We start from the raw sequence: 23,143 nt of genomic DNA, 5'->3' as shown, positions 1-23,143 counted from the left end.
AGTGGGTATAAAGGCTAACGAATTGCAAGAAGGTAAAAGACCTTTCATATTTACCCGCCCCCCCCCCCCCCTCCCGGGACTTAGAACTTTGGAGGAAAAAGTAAGTGAATCCTGCTGCCTAGAATTACTCCTGAATGTTTAATGGGTGTGTTCAATAAAAGCATAAGAAATTAGAATGGTTTGTGTGTTAACAGCTTGACGACCAGTCACGTACCTGGTACATCACTGGACCTAAAAGTGTATACCAGGACGATACCTACAGCTGCAAGTATCATCCTGTTACGGTTTTTACAGCCGACTCTGGTACAAAAGCAATCCTAGGGGCTAACTAGCCACTGGATTTCGTTTATTAGCAGCAGGAGGAGACAGCCACTCCCGCGGCTTTATCAAGATCTCCTGTCCCACTGTGAATCCTGATCGACCAGCTAGCACTTCCAGCGGCTAATAGAGCCGAACAAAGACCGGATGAGCTTTGTTCGGCTCTGGGATATGGTAACCCGTAAGCGATGATCACTTCCACTTTACCTGGATGTAAACAGCATCATTATTAAAAACCAAAAGCATTTGATCTTACCGATCTTGGTGTGACCAAATGCTTTTAAGGGCAGAGGGATCTCTCTATAAAGAATGCCTGTCACAGGGGATGTTTACATTCCTTGTGACAGCAATAAAAGTGCTTAAAAAAAGCAACAGTGTAAAAGTAAAAAATGAATTTATATATATAAAAAGAAAAAAAAAATGTTGAAGTGTCCCCGTCCGTCTGTGATCATGCACAAAGGTGAACGCACGCAAACAGCGGTTGTCCCACACGTGAGGTATCACTGTGAACGTCACATTATGGACAGTAGTTCTAGCACCAGACCTGAGTAAATCTAAAGTGGTAACCTTCAAAAGCTTTTAAAGCATCGCCTATGGATAGTAAAGTTTACACTGTTTGTAGCCGTTGCACGAGCGTGCGCAGTTTTCAAGCATGACATGTTTGGTATCCATTTGCTCGGCCTAACATCTTTTATATTTTACCATAAAGTTGGGTAAGGTATTGTGTTTTCGTGCATTCAAATTCAAAAAAGCGTGTTTTAAAAAAAATGCTGCGCAAATACTGCGTAACATTTAAAATTGCAAAATCCACCATTTTATTCTCCAGGGTCTATGCTTTAAAACAAATTTAAGTGTTTGGAAGTTTTAAGAAATGTTCTTGCAAAACAATACTGATTGTTACATGGAAGCAAAGTGCCAGAAAAGGTTTGGTCTTCAAGTGGTTAAGCACATTGTGTGTCTATTGCTGTGACTTGGATCACATTTTATGGCAAATTACTGCAGAAAACCAGCTAATGCCAACAGGTTCACATACTTTGGCTTACCAATTTTTTTTACAGATGTTCCTTATCTGCATTGGCAGTTCTTGGTGAACTAACCCTTTAAAGTGGAACCAAACATATAAATTGCCAGGGAGAAAAGTTGTTCAACAGAATAGACATGTAAAAAACGGAATTTTTGTAAAATCTTACCTGTAAAATTCCTTTCTCTGAGTCCTCCGACAGTCGCCGCCCACTTCATATTCGTCACCATTGGGTTATGACTTCCGCTTCGTAGGAGTAGCTAGGCAACAGAATATGTTAGTACAAAGACTTTTAACATATCCCCACCCCCAGGGGGTGGTCCCCTCAGTACATAACCCTCCACTTCCTGTATCCAACTCAGTTTCAGTGGAATAGCAGTAGAGAGTACATCAAAAACCCCAAAAGAGGGGCGGGGGCGGCGACTGTCGGAGGACTCAGAGAAAGGAATTTTACAGGTAAGATTTTACAAAAATTCCGTTTTCTCTTACGTCCTCCGACAGTCGCCGCCCACTTCATATTCGTCACCATTGGGACGTCCCAAAGCAGTGTAAACATGAGGGGTGGGAAGAACGCAGCCGCGCCCAAGGCAACGCCGTCTCCCCATCAGAGAAAGGAACCTTACCAAAGGAAGGAAACCAGTTGGGCATGAGAAAAAAATACTCGCTCAACAGGAGCAAGAAACCCAGGGAAAAAAACAAATATCCCAAACAGCCAAAGAACCCATAACAAGGGCTCTAGGGAACTGACGCACTAAGAACCTTGCGGCCAAAGGAAGCATCAGCCGATGCCTGAACATCTACTCTGTAGAATTTTGTGAAAGTGTGTACGGTCGACCAAGTCGCCGCCTTACACACCTGGGCCACAGAGGCCCCATGACGACAGGCCCAAGACGTACTCAGAGATCTGGTAGAGTGCGCCTTCACAGGTACAGGGGGAACTTTCCCCTTCAAAGCATAGGCCTGTTCAATGGTCTGTCTGATCCATTTGGCGATGGTAGAAGCCGACGCCGCCATGCCCTTCCGAAAGAACAAACAAGGCATCCGACTTGCGAAAAGACGCAGTCGATTCGAGGTAGACTCTAATCGCCCGGACAACATCCAAGGAGTGAAGCAGCACCTCCGTCGGATGCTTCGCGCAGAGCGAAGGTAGGACAATGTCCTCATTGAGATGAAAGTCCGAAACCCTTTTTGGAAGAAAAGAAGGGTTAGGCCGCAAGACCACCTTGTCCAAATGCACGACCAGATACGGAGACTTGCAGGACAAAGCTGCCAGCTCTGACACTCGACGAGCCGAGGTGATAGCCACCAAAAAGGCGACCTTCTTGGACAACAAAGGCAGCGAAATCTCCCTGATCCTTTCAAAAGGAGCACGCTGCAATACTGATAGAACTAGATTCAAGTCCCAAGGGGGTAGAGGGTCCCTCCTAGGAGGGATCAGATGACGTACCCCCTGCACAAAAGTGCTAACCAAGGCGTTAGATGCCACAGGACGTTGAAAAAGAACGGCCAAGGCAGACACCTGACCCTTGATCGTAGCCAGCGCCAGACGCTGGTCAACACCCGCCTGAAGGAAGGACAACACCCTAGACACCGAATAAGTGTCAGGAGAGAAACCCCTGGATTCGCACCAGGCAAAATATGCCTTCCAAGTACGGTAATAGACCTTCCCTGAGGAAGACTTCCTCGCATTAATTAAGGTGTGAATGACCGCAGGGGAAAGACCCCTGTCCTTCAGGACCTCGGTTTCAACAGCCAGGCCGTCAAAGCCAGCGACTGTAAAGCAGGATGGAAGATCGGTCCTTGCGACAGAAGATCTTCTCGAAGAGGTAGACGCCACGGGGCGTCGATTGCCAGATTTACGAGGTCTGCGTACCAGGACCGGCGAGGCCAGTCCGGTGCTACAAGAATCACCGTGGTCGGTTCCGCGTGTAACCTGCGAAGAAACCTGGACAGAAATTGAATCGGTGGAAACGCATACATCAGTTGGTACTGATGCCACGGGGCAACCAACGCGTCCGACGCATCTGCCCGAGGATCGCGCGTCCTTGCCACGAACCGTGGTACTTTGTTGTTCAGACGAGACGCGAACAGGTCTACCTCCGGAAGACCCCACCTCGCGCACAACATCTGGAAGACCTCCGGGTGAAGGGACCATTCCCCCTGGTCCAGGGTCTGGCGGCTCAGATAATCCGCCTGCCAATTTTCCACCCCCGGAATGTGAACTGCCGATATCGCCGGGACATGCGCCTCGGCCCAAGCCAGAATCGCGGCCACTTCTTGAGCCGCCCGGGCACTCCTGGTGCCCCCTTGGTGATTGATGTAAGCCACCGCCGTGGCATTGTCCGTCTGCACCCGAACCGGACAGCCGTGAAGACTGTCCGTCCAGCGACGGAGACAGAGGAGTATCGCTCGCAGTTCCAGAATGTTGATCGGAAGGGAGGATTCCTCCATTGACCAAACACCCTGGGCGGACAGAACGCTAAGAAAACAACCCCAGCCCGACAGGCTGGCGTCCGTGGTGATCACCGTCCATGAAAGGGGACGAAAAGACTTGCCCCCCGATCCCGAGGGGGATTGAAGCCACCACAGAAGACCCCTTCTGGTCTGAGAACTCAATGCCATCTGGAGATCCAGAGACTGCGGACGCCCGTCCCACTTGGACAATACCTCCGCTTGGAGGTCCCGTGTGTGAAACTGGGCGAAGGGAATCGCCTCGAAAGCCGAGACCATCAATCCCAGACACCGCATGCACGTCCGAATGGACGAGGACGGAACGTCCCTGAGGCACCTGACTGCCTCCTGAAGAGTCGTGAGTTTTTCTTCCGGCAGGAAGACCTTCGCCTGGACGGAGTCCAGAATCATACCCAGGTAAGGAATACGAACCGATGGGCGCAACGTTGACTTTGGAAAATTGATCGTCCAACAAAACTCCTGCAGAGTCTGCAACGTGACGGACAGATCCTTCTCCAGACCCTGGTTGGTCGCCGACCGAACCAGAATATCGTCCAGATACCCCAGAACCGAAATGACCTGGGCTCTCAACAAGGCCAGAACCGGTGCCAGCACCTTGGTGAACACCCTCGGAGCCGAGGCGAGACCAAACGGCAACGCCACAAATTGGTAATGGTCCTCCGCTATGGCGAATCGAAGGTACCTCTGGTGACCCTCGAAAATCGGGATGTGAAGATACGCATCCTTCAAGTCGATGGAAGCCATGAACTCCCCCGGAACCAGGGCAGCCACCACCGACCGCAGGGATTCCATGCGGAACTTGCGCAACCGCACAAAGCGGTTCAGCGCCTTCAAGTCCAGAAACGGACGTACCTTGCCCTCCTTCCTGGGCACGGTGAACAGATTGGAATAGAACCCTCGAAATCTGTCCCGATGAGGCACCGGGACCACCACTCCCTGAGCCCTCAGGTCCTGCACCGCTAGATGCAGGTCCCGCAAACGCTCCTGGGATAACAGAAGATTTGAGGGAAAGAACCTGCTCTCCGGCCGAGAGAGAAACTCGATCTTGTAACCAGATCGAACGATTTCCTGAACCCACCTGTCCCGAATTCGGGCCAGCCATGGCTGAGAGAAACCGAGCAAGCGTCCCCCCACCCCTGATTCGGGTGAGGGCGCCCCTTCAGGCCGCACTGTTGTGGGCCGCAGACCCGGATTGGCCAGACTTTTGCTTACCTGCCCATGGCTTCTTGTGGGAGCCTTGACCCTTGGACGGCTTGCCCCTATAGTGTGACCGAAAGGCACGAAAGGACCCCTGAGGGGGGCCGAAAAGAAGCATTCCTCTTACCAGGAGCCGTCTTAGGTTTGTGGGATTGAGGCAAGAGCGTGCTCTTACCACCCGTGATCCCTTTAATTAGGGTATCCAGGGATTCGCCAAAAAGGCGAGAACCATCAAAAGGCAGATTGGCTAAAGTTTTACGTGAAGATTGATCCACAGACCAACACTTCAACCAAACCAGGCGGCGAGATAACACCGGCACACTGTGTACACGTGCAGCCAACGGAACCATATCCAGGTCCGCATCACACAAATACATGACACCCTGGTGGATTTGGTCCACCATATCCAAAGTCGCTTGTGGGGCAGAATCAGCCACCAGGACACGCCGAAGCACCTGCGTCCAGCTCGCGACCGCCTGGGCCGCCATAAGTGAGGCAAATAAGGCCTTCAACATAGAACCCATAATAGAATAGGTATGACGGGCAAGGGACTCCATCCTCTTGTCCGTGGCATCCCGGAACACCGGGGTGTCTTCAGCAGGAATCGCAGTGGATTTGTTCAAAACCGCTATCGCATGGTCCACCGGAGGTGTGACACACCAACGCTCATCAGTAGCGGGCGTAAAAGGATAGCGCAGCTTAAACCTACTTGGTACAGCAAAAGGCTTGCGTATATTACGCCATTGTTCTTTCACAGCGCGTTGAAAATCATCAGTGCATGGAAACATCTGCGATGCTTTGCGCCTTTTCTGCGTCCCATAAGCTGCCAAGGCAGCTGGAGGACATGTTTCCTCCTCTAAACGCAGCGTGTGCTTGATAGAAGCAACAAGAGCATCCATGATTGCAAGCTCTTCAGACGAGCCAGGGGGAGAATCATCAACCCCCTCTACCTCAGCCTCCACCTCTGACCCCACAAGGTCCAGGGAGGAATGGGACCCCGATAAGGAGACCCCAGCCACAGCAGCCCCATCACCATCACCATCTGAATCAGAGGAAATTGAAACTCTGGGCCTTTTAGAGGATTGAGCAGCCACCAGCATTTGCACCTGAGTCGCAAGGCTAGCCACAATCGCAGCCAAATCCCCCCCGGAGGGGGAAACCACAGTCCCCTGGCTCCCCACTAAAGTGGCAGGAAATTTGTGTTCCTGAGAATCCATGCCCCTGTAGTAGCAAAAATAAATGGGTGACCGCCCCTTTAAAAGAGCGCTGCGATCGTAGCCCACTCACACAAAACACCCCACACAAAGGACCCCCACAGGGACAAGTATACCAAGGCAGGATACAGGGAATAGAGGGAAATGAACCTGGAGAGATCGGTGCTGCTGCTGCTGCCTGCGGTACTTCTGATGAAAGGAAATGCTGGCATACAGGGCGCTCTATTAAAGCCTATGGAGGCTACAAGAAAATGGCCGCCATGCATGTAAAACATGCGGCCGGAGCGATCGCAGCCAAAATGGCGCCGTTTGGCGCCGAAACCGCCGCTCCCACACCCCATGAGGGTGAAATAAAAAACACCATTTGCCCAAAAAAGGGACATGGTAAACCGCCGCAGCGGAGCTGTAATGTGCCCCAAGCATGAAAGCATCAAGCCCCACAGCACACAGCCGTTCACACAGACAGAAACTGACACAGAGTGCAGCCAGCCCCCCCTCCTGCAGCCCACAGCATGCAATATGAGAGATAGGGAAACAGTAACAGTGTGAACACAGGGCAAGGTAACACAGTCCCAGACTGACACCCCCCAGACAGACAGGTCCCCACATAAATACACTTACCTCTTACATGGCGTGGGGGACCCGCACAGGCGAACAAACCGCTGTACATGAGGCAGGGAGAGTCGCATCTAGGACGCATCAGAAGGTGGGTTGAGAAACCGCACAGCGTCCAGTGAGGTAGCCACCTCACCTAGCATCCCTGCACGGAACAGGGATGGGTCGTTCAGAAAACTCAGGAGCGGTACCTGACTGAACGCTCGATGGCGGGCTGAGAAACCACTGACCCACAACCTGCGACCAGGGGGGTCAACCCGAGACGCAGCCCGCACGATCCTCTTCTTCCGAAGGACTAACTAACGCTGGTAAAATAACAGCTAACAAGAAAGAGAGAAAAAACTCAAATAAAATCCAAAGAAAGGAAAGAAAGCTGAGACAAGTGCCCCAGCACAGAAACATCCAGCCACTCCTGACAAGCTAGACATTGAAACTGAGTTGGATACAGGAAGTGGAGGGTTATGTACTGAGGGGACCACCCCCTGGGGGTGGGGATATGTTAAAAGTCTTTGTACTAACATATTCTGTTGCCTAGCTACTCCTACGAAGCGGAAGTCATAACCCAATGGTGACGAATATGAAGTGGGCGGCGACTGTCGGAGGACGTAAGAGAAATTGGATTTTTGTAAGATCTTACCGTAAAATCCTTTTCTCTTAGCTCATTGACAGACGTAGTCCTCTTTGATTCTCATCAATAGGGTTATGCTGCCTCCGCAGGAGTAGGACTAGGCAGAAAGAAAAACGTTCTGGCTCCACCCTAGGGGCAGTCCCAGAGGGCATATCCTCCCTCTCTCTGCTACAGGGAATTAGTTCTGTTACAAAGCAGTGTCAGAGAATTTAACCCAACCCAACTCAATGATAGAGGGGCGGGTACTACGTCTGTCAATGAGCTAAGAGAAAAGGATTTTACGGTAAGATCTTACAAAAATCCAATTTTCTCTGTCGCTCATTGACAGACGTAGTCCTCTTTGATTCTCATCAATAGGGACGTCCCAAAGCAGTGCCACAAATGAGGGGTGGGATTGACAGAAATCAAAATCCAATCTAGAAGGCCCAACCGGTGCCAACTAGAAGTTTAAAGGCTCATTATAAACAAAGAATGAGACTCAAATAAAAATTCCAACGTAAAAAAACCCTCGAGGTAGACCACTGGTCTCCTCAAATTGCGGCCTGCAAAACCTTGCGGCCAAACGAGGCATCAGACGATGCCATTACATCAACTTTATAATGTTTTGTAAAGGTATGCACCGACGACCAGGTAGCCGCCTTGCACACCTGGACCACTGACGCCTGATGGCGAAAGGCCCATGACGCACTAAGCGCCCGAGTGGAATGCGCCTTAACAGGGAACGGGGGCTCCCGACCCTTAATAGAATAAGCCTGTACCACCGTCTGTCTGATCCATTTGGAAATAGTCGCGGCAGATGCAGGCAACCCCTTTTTGGGTCCATCCGGGACCACAAAAAGTGAATCTGTCTTGCGAAACGAGTGTCGTTTTCAAGTATACCCTGATCGCCCGAACCACATCCAAGGAGTGTAAAGCAAACTCCCGATGATGGCTGGGCTTAGGACACAGGGAAGGTAATACAATTTCCTCATTCAGATGAAAATCTGAAATTACTTTAGGTAGGAAAGATGGATTTGGGCGTAGAACCACCTTATCTCTATGAACCACCAGATATGGGGAACGACAAGATAATGCGGCCAGTTCTGACACCCTGCGTGCAGAAGTGATAGCCACCAAGAAGGCCACCTTCTGGGACAACGTAGGTAAAGGAATCTCCCTAATATCTTCAAAGGGAGGTTTCTGAAGAACCGACAATACTAGATTAAGATCCCAGGGTGGTAACGGCGCGCGCACTGGCGGAGCCAGATGTCGCACCCCCTGGATGAAATTCCGCACCAAGGAATGAGTAGCCAAAGGTTTCTGAAAGAAGATAGCTAATGCTGAAACCTGACCCTTGATAGTGCTCAAGGCCAGTTTCTGCTCAACCCCTTGTTGCAGAAAGGCTAATATTCGATTAACCGAATAAGAACGTGGGTGGAACCCCAGAGGTTCACACCATGCAATGTAGGACTTCCATGTGCGATGATAAATCTTTCTGGAAGTCGCTTTCCTTGCTTTAACTAGAGTAGGAATAACTGAAGCTGACAATCCCTTGTCCTTCAGCACCTGGGTCTCAATAGCCAGGCCGTTAAAGCCAGCGATCGTAAAGCAGGATGGAAGATCGGTCCCTGAGACAGTAGGTCTTCCCTGAGAGGAAGTCGCCACGGGACGTCCGCTACCAGCCTGACCAAGTCGGCGTACCAAGCTCGACGAGGCCAGTCCGGAGCTACCAGGATTACTGGAATTCCTTCCCCCTCTATTCTGCAAAGAAGTCTTGGCAGTAACCTGAGAGGAGGGAAGGCATACATTAGCTGGTATTGTCCCCACGGGGCGACCAGTGCGTCTGCGGTCTCTGCTAGAGGATCGCGGGAGCGAGCCACAAATCTCCGTACTTTCCTGTTGAATCGAGATGCCAACAGATCCACATCCGGGGTGCCCCAATGTAGGCACAACTGGTGGAAAACTTCTGGATGGAGGGACCATTCCCCCTGATCCAGAGTCTGACGGCTGAGATAATCTGCCTGCCAATTCTCCACCCCCGGAATGAACACCGCAGAGATAGCTGGAACAAACCGTTCCGCCCAGCGAAGAATGCAAGCCACTTCCTTGGCCGCCCGGACACTCTTGGTGCCCCCTTGGTGATTGACATAAGCCACGGCCGTGGCGTTGTCCGACTGGATCCGAACCGGGCTGCCCTGGAGCTGCTCGGTCCAGTGAATCAGACAAAGTCTGATCGCTCTCAGTTCCAATACATTTATCGGTAACCTGGATTCTTCCGGGGATCAAAGTCCCTGGACGGATAATTGACCGAGAATTCCTCCCCATCCGGATAGACTGGCATCCGTGGTCACAATCGTCCAATATATTGGCAGAAATGACTTTCCCTGGCTGAGCATCGGAGATCGAAGCCACCAGACCAGAGACTCTCTGGTCTGTTTGCTCAATCGGATCCGATTGTCCAGGGATTCCGGATTCCGATTCCATTTGAGAAGAATCTCTTCCTGAAGAATTCGGGTATGGGACTGGGCAAATGGAACTGCTTCGAAGGAAGCCACCATCAACCCCAGAACCCTCATGCAAGTCCGAAGAGAAGACCAGCTGTTGGATAGTAACAACTGGATTGCTGATTGAATCTTCCGGAGTTTCCCTACCGGAAGGAATACTCTTGCCCTGAATGTGTCTAGAATTAGACCCAGATATTCGAGCCTCCGGGTGGGAACCAGAAATGACTTTTGCCGGTTCACCAGTCACCCGAATTCCTGTAAAGAGATCATAGTAATCTCTAGGTTTTGTAGCAGGGTCTGTGGAGACTCTGCATGAAGCAGAAGATCGTCTAGGTAACCTAGAACCGATATGCCTCTTTGGCGCAGTAGTGCCAACATTGGGGCCAACACCTTCGTGAAGACCCAAGGAGCCGTGGCAAGACCGAAAGGTAACGCCGCAAACTGATAGTGGTTCTCTTCTACGGAAAAACGTAGAAACCGCTGATGTCCTGCGTAAATGGGAATGTGAAGATAGGCGTCCTTGATGTCTATGGACGCTAGGACATCCCCTTGATGCAGGGAGGCCGCTACTGTGCAAATGGACTCCATCCTGAATTTTCTTATGTTGACAAAGGAATTGAGTGCCCTTAAGTCCAGAATTGGACGCACCTTGCCCTCTTTCCTGGGTATTGTAAATAGGTTTGAATAAAACCCTTGAAAGCGTTCTGCCCAAGGAACGTGGACTACCACTGCTTGTTGTAGTAAATCCGTGACTGCTCTCCGCAGATCTTCTAAACGATCCGGGGATAGTCGGATATTGGAAGGGAAGAATCGCGCCGGTGGGAGAGATCGAAACTCGATCTTGTACCCTGACCTTATGACTTCGCAAACCCACTTGTCCGGGATTCTGGAGAGCCATGGATCCGAGAACCGGCGAAGACGTCCCCCCACCCCAGTTATGGGTGGGGGCGCACCTTCAGGCTTTAGTAGTCTTATCTTCAGGTCTGGAAGAGTCGGACTTTTGCTTGCCCGACCAACGTCCCCTGAAACCTCCCGAAGGAGCTTTGGAGGACTTAATTTTCTCACCCGCGGGACGAAAAAATTTCTTATGAGCGGAGAAAGAAGGCCCCCGTCTTTGACGAGGTCCTTTACCCTTAGCACTTTGCGGTAAAAAAGTGCTCTTTCCTCCCGTGAGATCCTTAATAATCTCATCTAAGTTGGCTCCGAATAAACGCTCTCCTAAAAAAGGGAGATTAGCCAATGCTTTTTTGGAACCTTGGTCAGGTAACCAACATTTTAGCCACAGTGTACACCTGAGAACCACTGCTGAAACGGATGCTCGCGCCAATAATGGAGTGGCGTCTAACGCCGCATCACACACAAACTGTAACCCCTGTATCTGTTCCAACAAATCTGATACCGCCTGAGGGACCTCTTCTAAGTCCCGGCGTAACCACTTGGTCCATTCAGTTACAGTCTGCGAAACCAGCCCAATAGCAATTATTGGTCTGAAAGCTGATCCAATCAAGGAAAACATGGCGCGAGACATAGCTTCTATCTTGCGATCCACCGGATCCTTAAAAGACGGAGCGTCTTCCAATGGAATGACCGTGGCTTTATTTAATCTAGAAATTGGTGAATCCACCACCGGTGGTTCTGTCCATTTCTTAATGAGGGCTTCCTCAAACGGATAACGCCTGCTAATGCGTTTGGAAATAGCAGAAGTGCGTTTTGGCAGACTCCATTCTTCTTTGATCGGATTGCCAAAACATTTGGGCAATGGAAATACCTTCGCCACTTTGATGCGTTTTTTAGTACCAAAGGGAATTTCAGTCTCAGCTACTTCCGACGGTGTACCCTGTAATCTTAAGGTTTCTTGAACAGATACAATTAGTGCGTTTACCAACGCTTCCTCTCGGGCTATGGCTGATGCCGAAACATCCTCCTCACTGTCTGAAGAGACAGTACCTGAGACACCAATCCCAGATGAGGTACCTGCAACTGCAGGAATAGGCTCAGATTCTGAATCCGAAGTTTCAGATAAAATGGGGGTAGGCGGGGGTCGCTTTCTTGCGCCCTGTCCCTGACAAGCCACTTCCACCCAGGATACAAAGGTCTCCATAATAGCTGACAATGATTCAATAGTAAGCGGGGTGCTGGAGGATCCTGCAGACACCTCGAGGGGATCAGGTGGAGATACATGTGTGGCAGGGTCCATGTTAATCCAGGACACTTGCCAGAAAAAAACTTTTTTTTTTTATCTGTATCCCCCTAGCGCAATAGCGCCCCTCAGTGTACCTGCTTCTTGACCCCCACAGAGAGAGAGAGGGACCCCAAAGGCTCACCACCCGATGCAGAGAAGTTTCCTATCAACTGCAGTCAGCGTTTGTCTTGTGCAGACTGGGAAGTACTGTGCTCGTTTTCCCGGGTAGAAGGAAGTGGCTCCGCCCCCTGTGTACGCCTTCCGGCGTTCCCAGCTCTCCTCGAGGTTAGCTGGGCACTTCAAACATGGCCGCCCCCATGCAGGAGACAGTAGACTCCAAAAAAATGGCGCCCGGCGTGACCTGCGGACGCTCGTGTACCTGGTCTACAGCAAAATGGCGGCGGATTGCCGAAGTAGCGCTTTCCCAGCACAGCAACCTGCATGCCAAGCTAATGGCGGCTTATCGACCTGCAGGAGGTCCACTACAGTCAAGGTAGGCTTATACCTCCTATGTATGCTGTAATACTGCAGTCAGTCACAAACCGAGCCTGCTGGTTTAGAATGTTAGCTCCCAAACCAAGTCCGCTTGCCCACCGAACACATTATCACTGAGGATATGTGAACTTTAACATTACAAGGGGGACTTTTAGTGTCAGAAAGAATCCGACCATGTATGGAGGGGCCCGTATCCCAAAACGCCTCATAGAGAGGAAAGGGAAACATTTACTCACCATACCGAACCGACAGGCACCCTCTCTTCACAATACCCTCTCCACCGAAGTGGGGGGCTGTTGACCAATCCGGACGCCTTGACTCTCTGGTTCCTGGCGTCCAAGCGAGACCTTTAACTCGCAAGGTCAGTCCCTCCAATGGGACTCTGTCGCGGCCGACCCAGCGCGGAGCTCTGGTCTGCACGCGCTCGTAGGCTGAACCGGGGTGACCACTGGATCTCAACATCCAGCCCGTCGCCCGGTCCCGCATACTTACTTGAATGTGTCGCGGCCGACCAAGCGTGATGCTATGGTCTGCGCGCGCTCGTAGGCCGGCTGGGGTGACCACTGGATCTCAACATCCAGCCCGTCGCCCAGATCCGGCGTAATTTGCTTGAAGATCTCACAGGAAAAAAACTGGAGAAACTACCTAAAAAAATATTTTTCTAAAAAATTTTGCCAGGACCAAAGAGATCCCAGCAAGGAACTTAGGTCCTTACTCCTGACTAGACAGAAAAAAACTGATTCCCTGTAGCAGAGAGAGGGAGGATATGCCCTCTGGGACTGCCCCTAGGGTGGAGCCAGAACGTTTTTCTTTCTGCCTAGTCCTACTCCTGCGGAGGCAGCATAACCCTATTGATGAGAATCAAAGAGGACTACGTCTGTCAATGAGCGACAGAGAAAAACACTTTTTCCTGGCTCCTGGTGAGTTTGTGTGTTCTGTGTTCACTATACAGGGCATGAACTAAGCAGTGTACAGCCCAGCTTATTCTCGGCATGAAAACAGAGCCAGGTGCTGGGAACAATGGAACTCAGAACCCGCACAGGAATGGCAGCAGCACAGGTGAAGTACTGACAAGATCCCAGAATCATCATTGCGGGTGGACAACACAATAGCTTGTAGGTGTGCCACTGCATACTTGCATATTATGATGAGCGCTCATCTCCTCCAATACAGGTTTAATTCCACTTTAAATGCCGGTTCACATATATGAAAATAGGATGCGTTTTGAACCACATCTGATTCACCACATGTGAAATAACATTGGTTTTTATAAACCCTTTGAGGACCATAAGATTACCGTCATCAACATAAAAATAATTATATTTTTTTCCCTTTAATAATGTATTTGAACAATAAATAAAACCATTTCCACACTTGTGTCTTTTTTGGGGGAGGAATTATGACATGGGACAAATGTGACTATTTAGGTCACTTTTTATGGAACGACAAAAGAAGCAATATTTTTTTTTTACCCTGTAACCACTGTAACCAAGCCATTTCATGAAATAACTGGCAAAAAGCTAGATCCATTTGTTGATAAGAACTAAAGATGTTCACATTTATGAGGTGCGAATTGAAAAAAAGTCCTGTAGGTTTTATGAGCACTATGGTGCTGTTCAGGTGCAAATACCCGGCTCACTGACTTTTTTGGGAACGCTTCTGAATCACACATATCATCAGTTTTGAACTCTATTTAAAACTGAGGGGGGGGGGGGGACACAACAGCGTTTGTTGTTTTTGCTGTGGGGTTTCCGTCATAATTCATACCAGACCTAAGGGTCTGGTAAGGATTTGGGCAGAAAATCTACTTATTCTGGTATTGGGTTCCCCTTAAAAATCAATACCGGACTCTTTGTTTACATTCAGTGGGCAACCCTGCTGACAGCTGAGGACTCATCGGTTGCTAAGGACACCACGGCAGCCAGCTTGCCCATCCACTCCTTCACAACCAGCTACTGTTGAGGATGCCAGCGGCCGCCTGCTCCTAAAATTTGCATCAGAACTGTATCTAAATTGCAGTTGAACCGCTGAACAGCTAATTTGAAAGCTACTTTGGAAATTCACAGTGAAAATGGACCTAAAATTTTGCACACGTGCTAACCCGGTCCAATAGAAATTTATTTTCCCTGCTTGCCCTGGAGACTAGGACAGGAAGTGAGGGAAAAACACCCCAGCAATTTAGGCTTCAGTTCCAACTGTTCCCTAAACTATTCAAAGCTATAAAATCCAATAGCTAGAGATTTACTTTAAAAACCACCTGAAAAAAAAAAATGTTACGACTTGGCTCCGCTATCACAGCAAGAAAACCTATCATTGTATTTTGCATTGTGAAGCCTTATTTGCTCTTGAATAGTTGGTTAATGATACACATATTTGAATGGGGTTTTTTATCTTGAGAAACACTGAACAACAATTCCAAACAAGTGTGGAATTCTAGGAATTTCTAAGTGTAAGGCTACATTCACACCTGAGCGTAGCGTTTTTCGCGCGTTTTTACCGCGATTTTACCGCGATTTTTGCGGCGTTTTTTACCGCGATTTTACCGCGATTTTTGTGCAGGCGTTTTTAGATTGAATAGAGATCAATGGAAAACGCCTGTAATCTGCCCAAAAAGAAGCTCATGTACTTTTTTGAGCGTTGGGCGTTTTGTATACAGCTTCAAAACGCTCAGATGTGAACAGGGGCCATTGAAATGAATAGGATTTGTCTTGTTGGGCGTTTTGAGAGCTGATCCTAGAGCAGAAAAACGCCCCAAAAACGCCCCAAAACGCCTACATGTGAACGGAGCCTAAGAAAAGAGTAAAATGAAAATAATCATTCCATGTTTACTGATTACAGTAAACAATACTATTCCAAGACTGATACTGTGGACATTACCATTCACCTGCCAAGGTTGGTCTGACACCCGAGTATCTGTGCTACACACAATAAAATAGGAAAGTATTTATGACATTTTTAATGAAGTTGCAGTAATTTTGTTATTTTAGGTCTTCATTCTAAAGGCAACTTTATATCATTTTTATGCCATTGTTTTTTTTAAAATGCTATCATAAAAGCATTCAGTGTGCTTTGTATTTCTTTTATAAAATATGTCTGATTGCAAGTGATTTTAACCAGTTAATTTATAATGGCCTTCTACCCCTTATAGATCAGTTCATCTCGAATGCCCTTATACCCCTTATAGATCAGTTCATCTCGAATGCCCTTATAGATCAGTTCATCTCGAATGCCCTTATAGATCAGTTCATCTCGAATGCCCTTCTACCCCTTATAGATCAGTTCATCTCCAATGCCCTTATACCCCTTATAGATCAGTACATTGCAAACGCCCTTATACTCCCTTATAGACCAGAGAAATTTTTAAATTTCTGCTATGATCTGATCTGTCACAATTGATTGCGCTTTTAAGTGAACAAACAGCTGGTGTCATAACTGATCACACATACAGCACCATGGCAACTACAGATCAAACCGAGGCTAAGGTGGCAGCTTCCCTGGGAGTAAATGATCGAAGGGTTTAGCTCAGCTTTAGGCTGCTTTCACACTGCTGTATTACAAAGACGCACATATATGATTTGCCACTTTTTGCGTTTTCTAGATGCCCATTTCCCAGGTTGCACCTATGAAACTTGGACATGGGACACAAAACAGGCACAAAAAAAAAAAAAATAAAAAAAAAAACACACAAACGCTCATCAGCCTTGATGACATCAGAGGACCTTAAACTGCCAGAGGGCAGGGGAGAAGAAGAGGTTGCAGGGACCAGTCTAACAAAGCAAGCAGAGGATGAGGTAAGTAAAACTATTTTACCTGGTTCATTACACATAACGGATCATTAACTATTGCACCAAGTGCTGCCTTTTAGTTTTCATGGCTTTCAGCTTTAAATTATGGGACATAAAATCATAAAATAATCACATTTATAATGTACCAGGGTGGCTGTGGAGTTCTGACTCTTCAAACAGAAGAGAACTAGGATATATTACCTTTTCCGCTTTCTTGTCCGAAATGTCCTGTTTCTCCAATACAGCTATGCTTTCCTTTAGGTTCTTCACTATGTCTGCTGGAGACTTGTGGGACTTCCCAAAGGGGAATGGCATGTTTGCTAGTGCAAGTGGAACACTAATTTAGAGTATACCTGAAAAAGAAAAAAGAAAAGAATTAGCAGCTGCACTGCATATCATTTCACTAACAATCTACCCTTCTGCTAGGCGCTAGAAAATCTCCTTTTGCTTTAAGATAGCAATATTGCCCAGGCAAAAGTCCTTTTCATCATGCCCTATCTTGGGATTTAATGCTTTATTTGAATTTGTAATTTTTTTTGTTACTAATTTTTTTTGTTACTAATTGATGTACAATAGCGGGTGATTTGTTGCTACTTTTAATATACAGACACAACTAGACCCATGACACACTAGGGAACCAGTCACTGGTGGCATCTTGCTGCTTTAGGGCCCTTTCACACTGATATGTTTTTCCTGTGTTTTTACCTTGCAAGAAAAAAAAAAAAAAAAAAAAAAAAAAACGCAGGAAAAAGGTTCCCATTTTAATCCTATGGGAGTTTTCAAACCACTGCACTGTGTGGGTGCATTGCATTTTCAAAGGTCCAGCATGTTGCATCTTTGGTGCAGTTTTGAAAGCCATACTTCTCTTTTAAAGAATAACCCCGATGAAACTGAAAGAGGCATGAGGAGGTAGGTGCAGTTAGTCATAAAAAACAGAATTTTTGTAAAATCTTACCTGTAAAATTCCTTTCTCTGAGTCCTCCGACAGTCGCCGACAGTCGCCGCCTCTTCATATTCGTCACAATGGGGTATTAGACTTTGCTCCGAAGGAGTAGCTAGGCAACAGAATATGTTAACATTAAAGCTTTTAACATATCCCACCCTCAAGGGGTGGTCCCCTCAGTCAATCCTACTTCCTGCAACCATATCTCAGTTTCAGTGGAATAGCAGTAGAGTATACAACCAAACCCCAAAAGAGGGGCGGGGGCGGCGACTGTCGGAGGACTCAGAGAAAGGAATTTTACAGGTAAGATTTTACAAAAATTCCGTTTTCTCTTACATCCTCCGACAGTCGCCGCCATCTTCATATTCGTCACAATGGGGACGTCCCAAAGCAGTGCAAACATGAGGGGTGGGAAACGCAGCCGCGCCGTAAGGCAACGCAGTCTCCGCATCAAAGAAAGGAACCTTACCAGAGGAAGGAACCAGCTGGGCAACAGGAAAAAAACTTGCTCAACAGGAGCAACAACCCAGGAAAAAAACAAAGAAGCAGGGGATAAAAACTTATCCCAACAGCCAGAGGTCCCAACAAGGGACCCTAGGGAACTGCGGCACTAAGAACCTTGCGGCCAAAGGAAGCATCCGCCGATGCCTGAACATCTACCTTGTAGAATTTTGTGAAAGTGTGCACGATCGACCAGGTCGCCGCCTTACACACCTGGGCTACAGAAGCCCCATGACGACAGGCCCAAGACGTACTCAGAGATCTAGTAGAGTGCACCTTCACAGGCACAGGGGGAACCTTCCCCTGCAAAGCATATGCCTGTTCAATGGTCTGCCTGATCCATTTGGCGATGGTAGAGGCCGACGCCGCCATGCCCTTCCGAGGACCCTCAGGAAGAACAAACAAGGAATCCGTCTTTTGAAAAGACTCAGTCGATTTAAGGTAAACCCTTATCGCCCGAACAACATCCAAAGAATGTAGTCTCACCTCTTTCGGATGTTTAGGCTTCGCGCACAGCGAAGGCAAGACAATATCCTCATTGAGATGGAATTCCGAAACTCGCTTCGGAAGAAAAGAAGGATTAGGTCGCAAGACCACCTTATCCAAGTGAATAACCAGATACGGAGACTTGCAGGACAAAGCCGCCAGCTCCGACACTCTGCGAGCCGAAGTGATCGCAACCAAAAAGGCGACCTTTTTGGACAACATAGACAACGAGATCTCCCTGATCTGTTCAAAAGGAGCACGTTGTAACACAGATAGAACGAGATTCAAGTCCCAAGGGGGCAGAGGATCCCTCCTAGGAGGAACCAGATGCCGCACTCCCTGAACAAAAGTGCCAACCAAGGAGTTGGAAGCCACGGGACGTTGAAAAAGAACGGCCAGCGCAGACACCTGACCCTTTATCGTAGCCAGCGCCAAACGCTGATCGACACCTGTTTGAAGGAAGGACAACACTCGGGAAACCGAGTACGTGCGGGGTGAAAACCCCCTGGACTCACACCAGGCAAAATAGGCCTTCCAAGTACGGTAGTAAACCTTCCCCGAGGAAGACTTCCTCGCGTTGATCAAGGTATGAACGACCTCAGGGGAGAGACCCCTCTCCTTCAGGACCTCGGTCTCAACAGCCAGGCCGTCAAAGCCAGCGACTGTAAAGCAGGATGGTATATCGGCCCTTGAGACAGGAGATCGTCTCGAAGAGGCAGACGCCACGGGGCGTCGACCGCCAGATTCACGAGGTCTGCGTACCAGGACCGGCGTGACCAATCCGGCGCCACAAGAATCACCATGCTGCGTTCCGAGTGTAACCTGCGAAGGAACCTGGACAGCAACTGAATCGGTGGAAACGCGTACATCAGCTTGTACTGATGCCACGGGGCCACTAACGCGTCCGACGCGTCTGCCCGAGGGTCGCGCGTCCTTGCCACGAACCTTCTCACCTTGTTGTTGAGACGAGACGCGAACAGGTCCACATCTGGAAGACCCCACTTCGCGGACAACATCTGGAAGACAGCCGGGTGGAGAGACCATTCCCCCTGATCCAGGGTCTGGCGACTCAGATAGTCCGCCTGCCAGTTCTCCACCCCCGGAATGTGAACCGCCGTTTTCGCCGGGACATGAGTCTCGGCCCAGGACAGAATGTCGGCCACTTCTCGAGCCGCTCGGGCACTCCTGGTGCCCCCTTGGTGGTTGATGTAGGCCACCGCCGTGGCATTGTCCGTCTGCACCCGAACCGGGCAGCCCTGCAGCCGGTCCGTCCAACGATGAAGACAGAGATTTATCGCACGCAATTCCAGAATGTTGATCGGAAGGGAGGATTCCCCCTCCGACCAAGTTCACTGGGCGGACAGAACGCCCAGAACACCACCCCAGCCCGACAGGCTGGCATCCGTGGTGATCACCGTCCACGAGATAGGATGAAAAGACTTGCCCCCCGACACCATCGGGGACTGGAGCCACCACAGAAGGTCCCTTCTGGTGCGATGGCCCAACGAGATTTGAAGATCCAGAGATTGAGGTCGCCCGTCCCACCTGGACAGGATCTCCGCTTGGAGACTCCGCGTGTGAAACTGGGCGAAGGGAATCGCCTCGAAGGCCGAGACCATCAATCCCAGACATCTCATGCACGTCCGCAGAGACGAGTGCGAAACGTCCCTGAGGGACCTGACTTCCTCCTGAAGAGTTCTGAGTTTGTCTTCCGGCAGGAAGACCTTCGCTTGAACCGAGTCCAGGATCATTCCCAGGTAGGGAAGACGAACCAACGGACTCAGTGTCGACTTTGGAAAATTTATCGTCCAACCAAACTCCTGCAGAGTTTGCATCGTGACAGACAGGTCCTTCTCCAGACCTTGGCTGGTCGCAGACCGAACCAGAATGTCGTCCAGATACCCCAGGACAGAGATGCCCTGGGCTCTCAATAATGCCAGAACCGGTGCAAGCACCTTGGTGAAAACCTGCGGAGCCGAGGCGAGACCAAAAGGTAACGCCACGAACTGGTAATGATCCTCCGCAATGGCGAATCGAAGGTACCTCTGGTGACCCTCGAAAATGGGGATGTGAAGATACGCATCCTTCAAATCGATGGAGGCCATGAATTCCCCTGGAACCAGGGCAGCCACCACCGAACGGAGGGATTCCATGCAGAACTTGCGAACCCGCACAGAGCGGTTTAGAGCCTTCAAGTCCAGAATTGGACGAACCTTGCCCTCCTTCCTGGGCACGGTGAACAGATTGGAATAAAACCCCTGAAATCTGTCCCGATGAGGCACCGGAACCACCACTCCCTGAGCCCTCAGGTCTCGCACCGCCAGGTGCAGGTCCGTCAGACGCTCTGGAGACAGTTGAAGATTTGAGGGAAAAAATCTGCTCTCCGGCCGAGAGAGAAACTCGATCTTGTAACCAGATCGAACGATCTCCTGAACCCACCTGTCCCGCACGCGGGCCAACCAGGGTTGAAGAAAAACCGAGCAAGCGTCCCCCCACCCCAAAACTGGGTGAGGGCGCCCCTTCAGGCCGCACTGTTATGGGCAGCGGGTCCGGACTGACCGGACTTCTGTTTACCAGACCAGGGCTTCTTTTGAGAGCCTTGGCCCTTGAACGGTTTGCCCTTGTAGTGCGACCGAAAGGCACGAAAGGACCCCTGAGGGGGCTGAAAATTAGCATGCTTCTTCCCAGAAGCCCCCTTATCCTTGGGGAAATGGGGCAAGAGAGTGCTCTTACCCCCGGTGATCCCCTTAATCAACACATCCAAGGACTCCCCAAAAAGGCGAGACCCATTATAAGGCAGATTGGCTAAGGTCTTACCAGTGTTAATTTCGTCGACTAAAACTGACTAAAACGTTTGTCGACTAACATAATTCAGATGACTAAAATACGACAAACTAAAATGGCATTTTAGTCAAAAGACTATAACTAAAACTAAATCGAAATTTGCTGCCAAAAATTAACACTGGTGCATGCTCAAAGCATAAATAATAACATATTAGATTTTTCACTCCAGGACCAGCAGTAGTATATAATGAGTTTTGAAATTGTAGAGAAATGCTTAAATAATGCATTACAAATTACAAATGAACAACACCCATTTGATTATAGATGACTAAAATGAGTTTTAGTCGACTAAAACGTAGGGCGTTTTAGTCGACTAAAATATACTGGAGTTTTAGTCGACTAAATACGACTAAAACTAAAAACACTTGCAGAAGACTAAAATAGGACTAAAACTAAAATGCCATTTTAGTCCTAAGACTTAAGGCCCGTACACACGTACCGATCGTCGGCATACAAACGTCGGTGGACGAAGGATCTGCCGATTGTACGCGTGTTAGTATGGTGCCTCCGACAGATGTCTGCGCACAATCCGCGGACAAAAGTCTTTCGTGCAAACATGAAAATATTTGTATGCCGACACCAGAACGGACGATTGTTCGCCTGTCAGTACACAATTCGGCCGACAGACCGCAGATTTGCAAGACTGGGCATGCTCAGAAAATAGAAAACACAGGGAAAGTTAACCATTACATGACATCACTTCTGCAGTCGGCGGACAAAATTCTTGTGCTGTCCTTGTGCTGTCTTTGCACTTTTCAGCAGACACCGACATCCCGGGGAGAAAAGAGGAACATTTGTAAGCCGACCATCGGTACGTGTGTACGGGGCTTAAGACTAAAACTAAATTGAAATTTGCTGCCAAAATTAACACTGGGTCTTACGTGAAGATTGGTCCACCGACCAACACTTCAACCAAACCAGGCGGCGAGACAACACCGCCACGCTGTGTACACGTGCAGCCAACGGGACTAAGTCCAAGTCCGCATCACACAGATACATGACACCCTGGTGGATTTGATCCACCATATCCAGGGTCGCCGGCGAGGCCGAATCGGCCACTAGGACGCGCCTAAGCATCTGCGTCCAACTTGCGACAGCCTGGGCCGCCATGAGAGAGGCAAACAGAGCTTTAAGCATAGAACCCGTAACAGAATAAGTATGACGGGCAAGAGACTCCATTCTTCTATCCGTGGCATCACGGAACACCGGGGAATCCTCTGCAGGAATCGCAGTGGATTTGTTCAAAACCGCAATTGCGTGATCCACCGGGGGTGGTACACACCACCGTTCATCAGTGGAAGGCGAAAAAGGATAACGCAGCTTGAACCTACTAGGCACAGCAAAAGGTTTGCGTAAATTGCGCCATTGTTCCTTAACAGCGCGCTGAAAATCATCATTGCAGGGAAAAACCTGCGGCGTCCTGCGTTTTCTCTGCGTCCCATAAGCCGCCAAGGCAGCGGGGGGACACACTTCATCCTGCAAACGCAGTGTTTGTTTTATGGAAGCAATCAATTCATCCATGATTGCAAGCTCTTCAGGCGAGCCAGGGGGAGAATTATCAACCCCCTCAACCTCAGCCTCCACCTCGGACCCCACTAGATCCAGGGAGGAGCGGGACCCCGATAAGGAGACCCCCGCCATAACAGCCCCATCACCTTCACCCTCAGAATCAGAGGAAATAGAAACTCTGGGTCTTTTAGTAGATTGAGCAGCCACCAGCATCTGCACCTGAGCGGCAAGGCCAGCCACAATAGTGGCCAAATCCCCCCCTGGGGGGGGGAAACAGCGGTCCCCTGGCTTTCCACCAAGGTGGCAGGAAATTTGCCCTCCTGAGAATCCATTGCCCCAATATGATATGCCGGAGAATAAAGGTTAACTGCCCCTTTAACAAGCGCGGTGAGCGCAGCCCACCGCACCACACACAAGCACAATGAGACCCCCACAGGGACAATAAACTGA

General features: G+C 49.3%; 1 protein-coding gene across 1 annotated transcript in view; it reads right to left on the bottom strand.

The window, feature by feature from the left end:
* LOC309549538 (calcium-binding protein 39) overlaps window positions 1–23,143 on the bottom strand; it is a 113,879-nt gene that overhangs the window by 67,583 nt on the left and 23,153 nt on the right. The window contains exon 2 of the mRNA XM_082249891.1: window positions 16,612–16,763. Within this exon, the coding sequence (XP_082106017.1) occupies window positions 16,612–16,725 (114 nt within the window). The 5' untranslated portion in view covers window positions 16,726–16,763. The remainder of the gene's footprint in view (window positions 1–16,611; window positions 16,764–23,143) is intronic.

This window comes from Pelophylax lessonae, assembly GCF_965119305.1.
Source record: "Pelophylax lessonae genome assembly, chromosome: 3".
Taxonomy (NCBI): Eukaryota; Metazoa; Chordata; class Amphibia; order Anura; family Ranidae; genus Pelophylax; species Pelophylax lessonae.
This window is presented reverse-complemented; position numbering and strand designations above follow the sequence as displayed.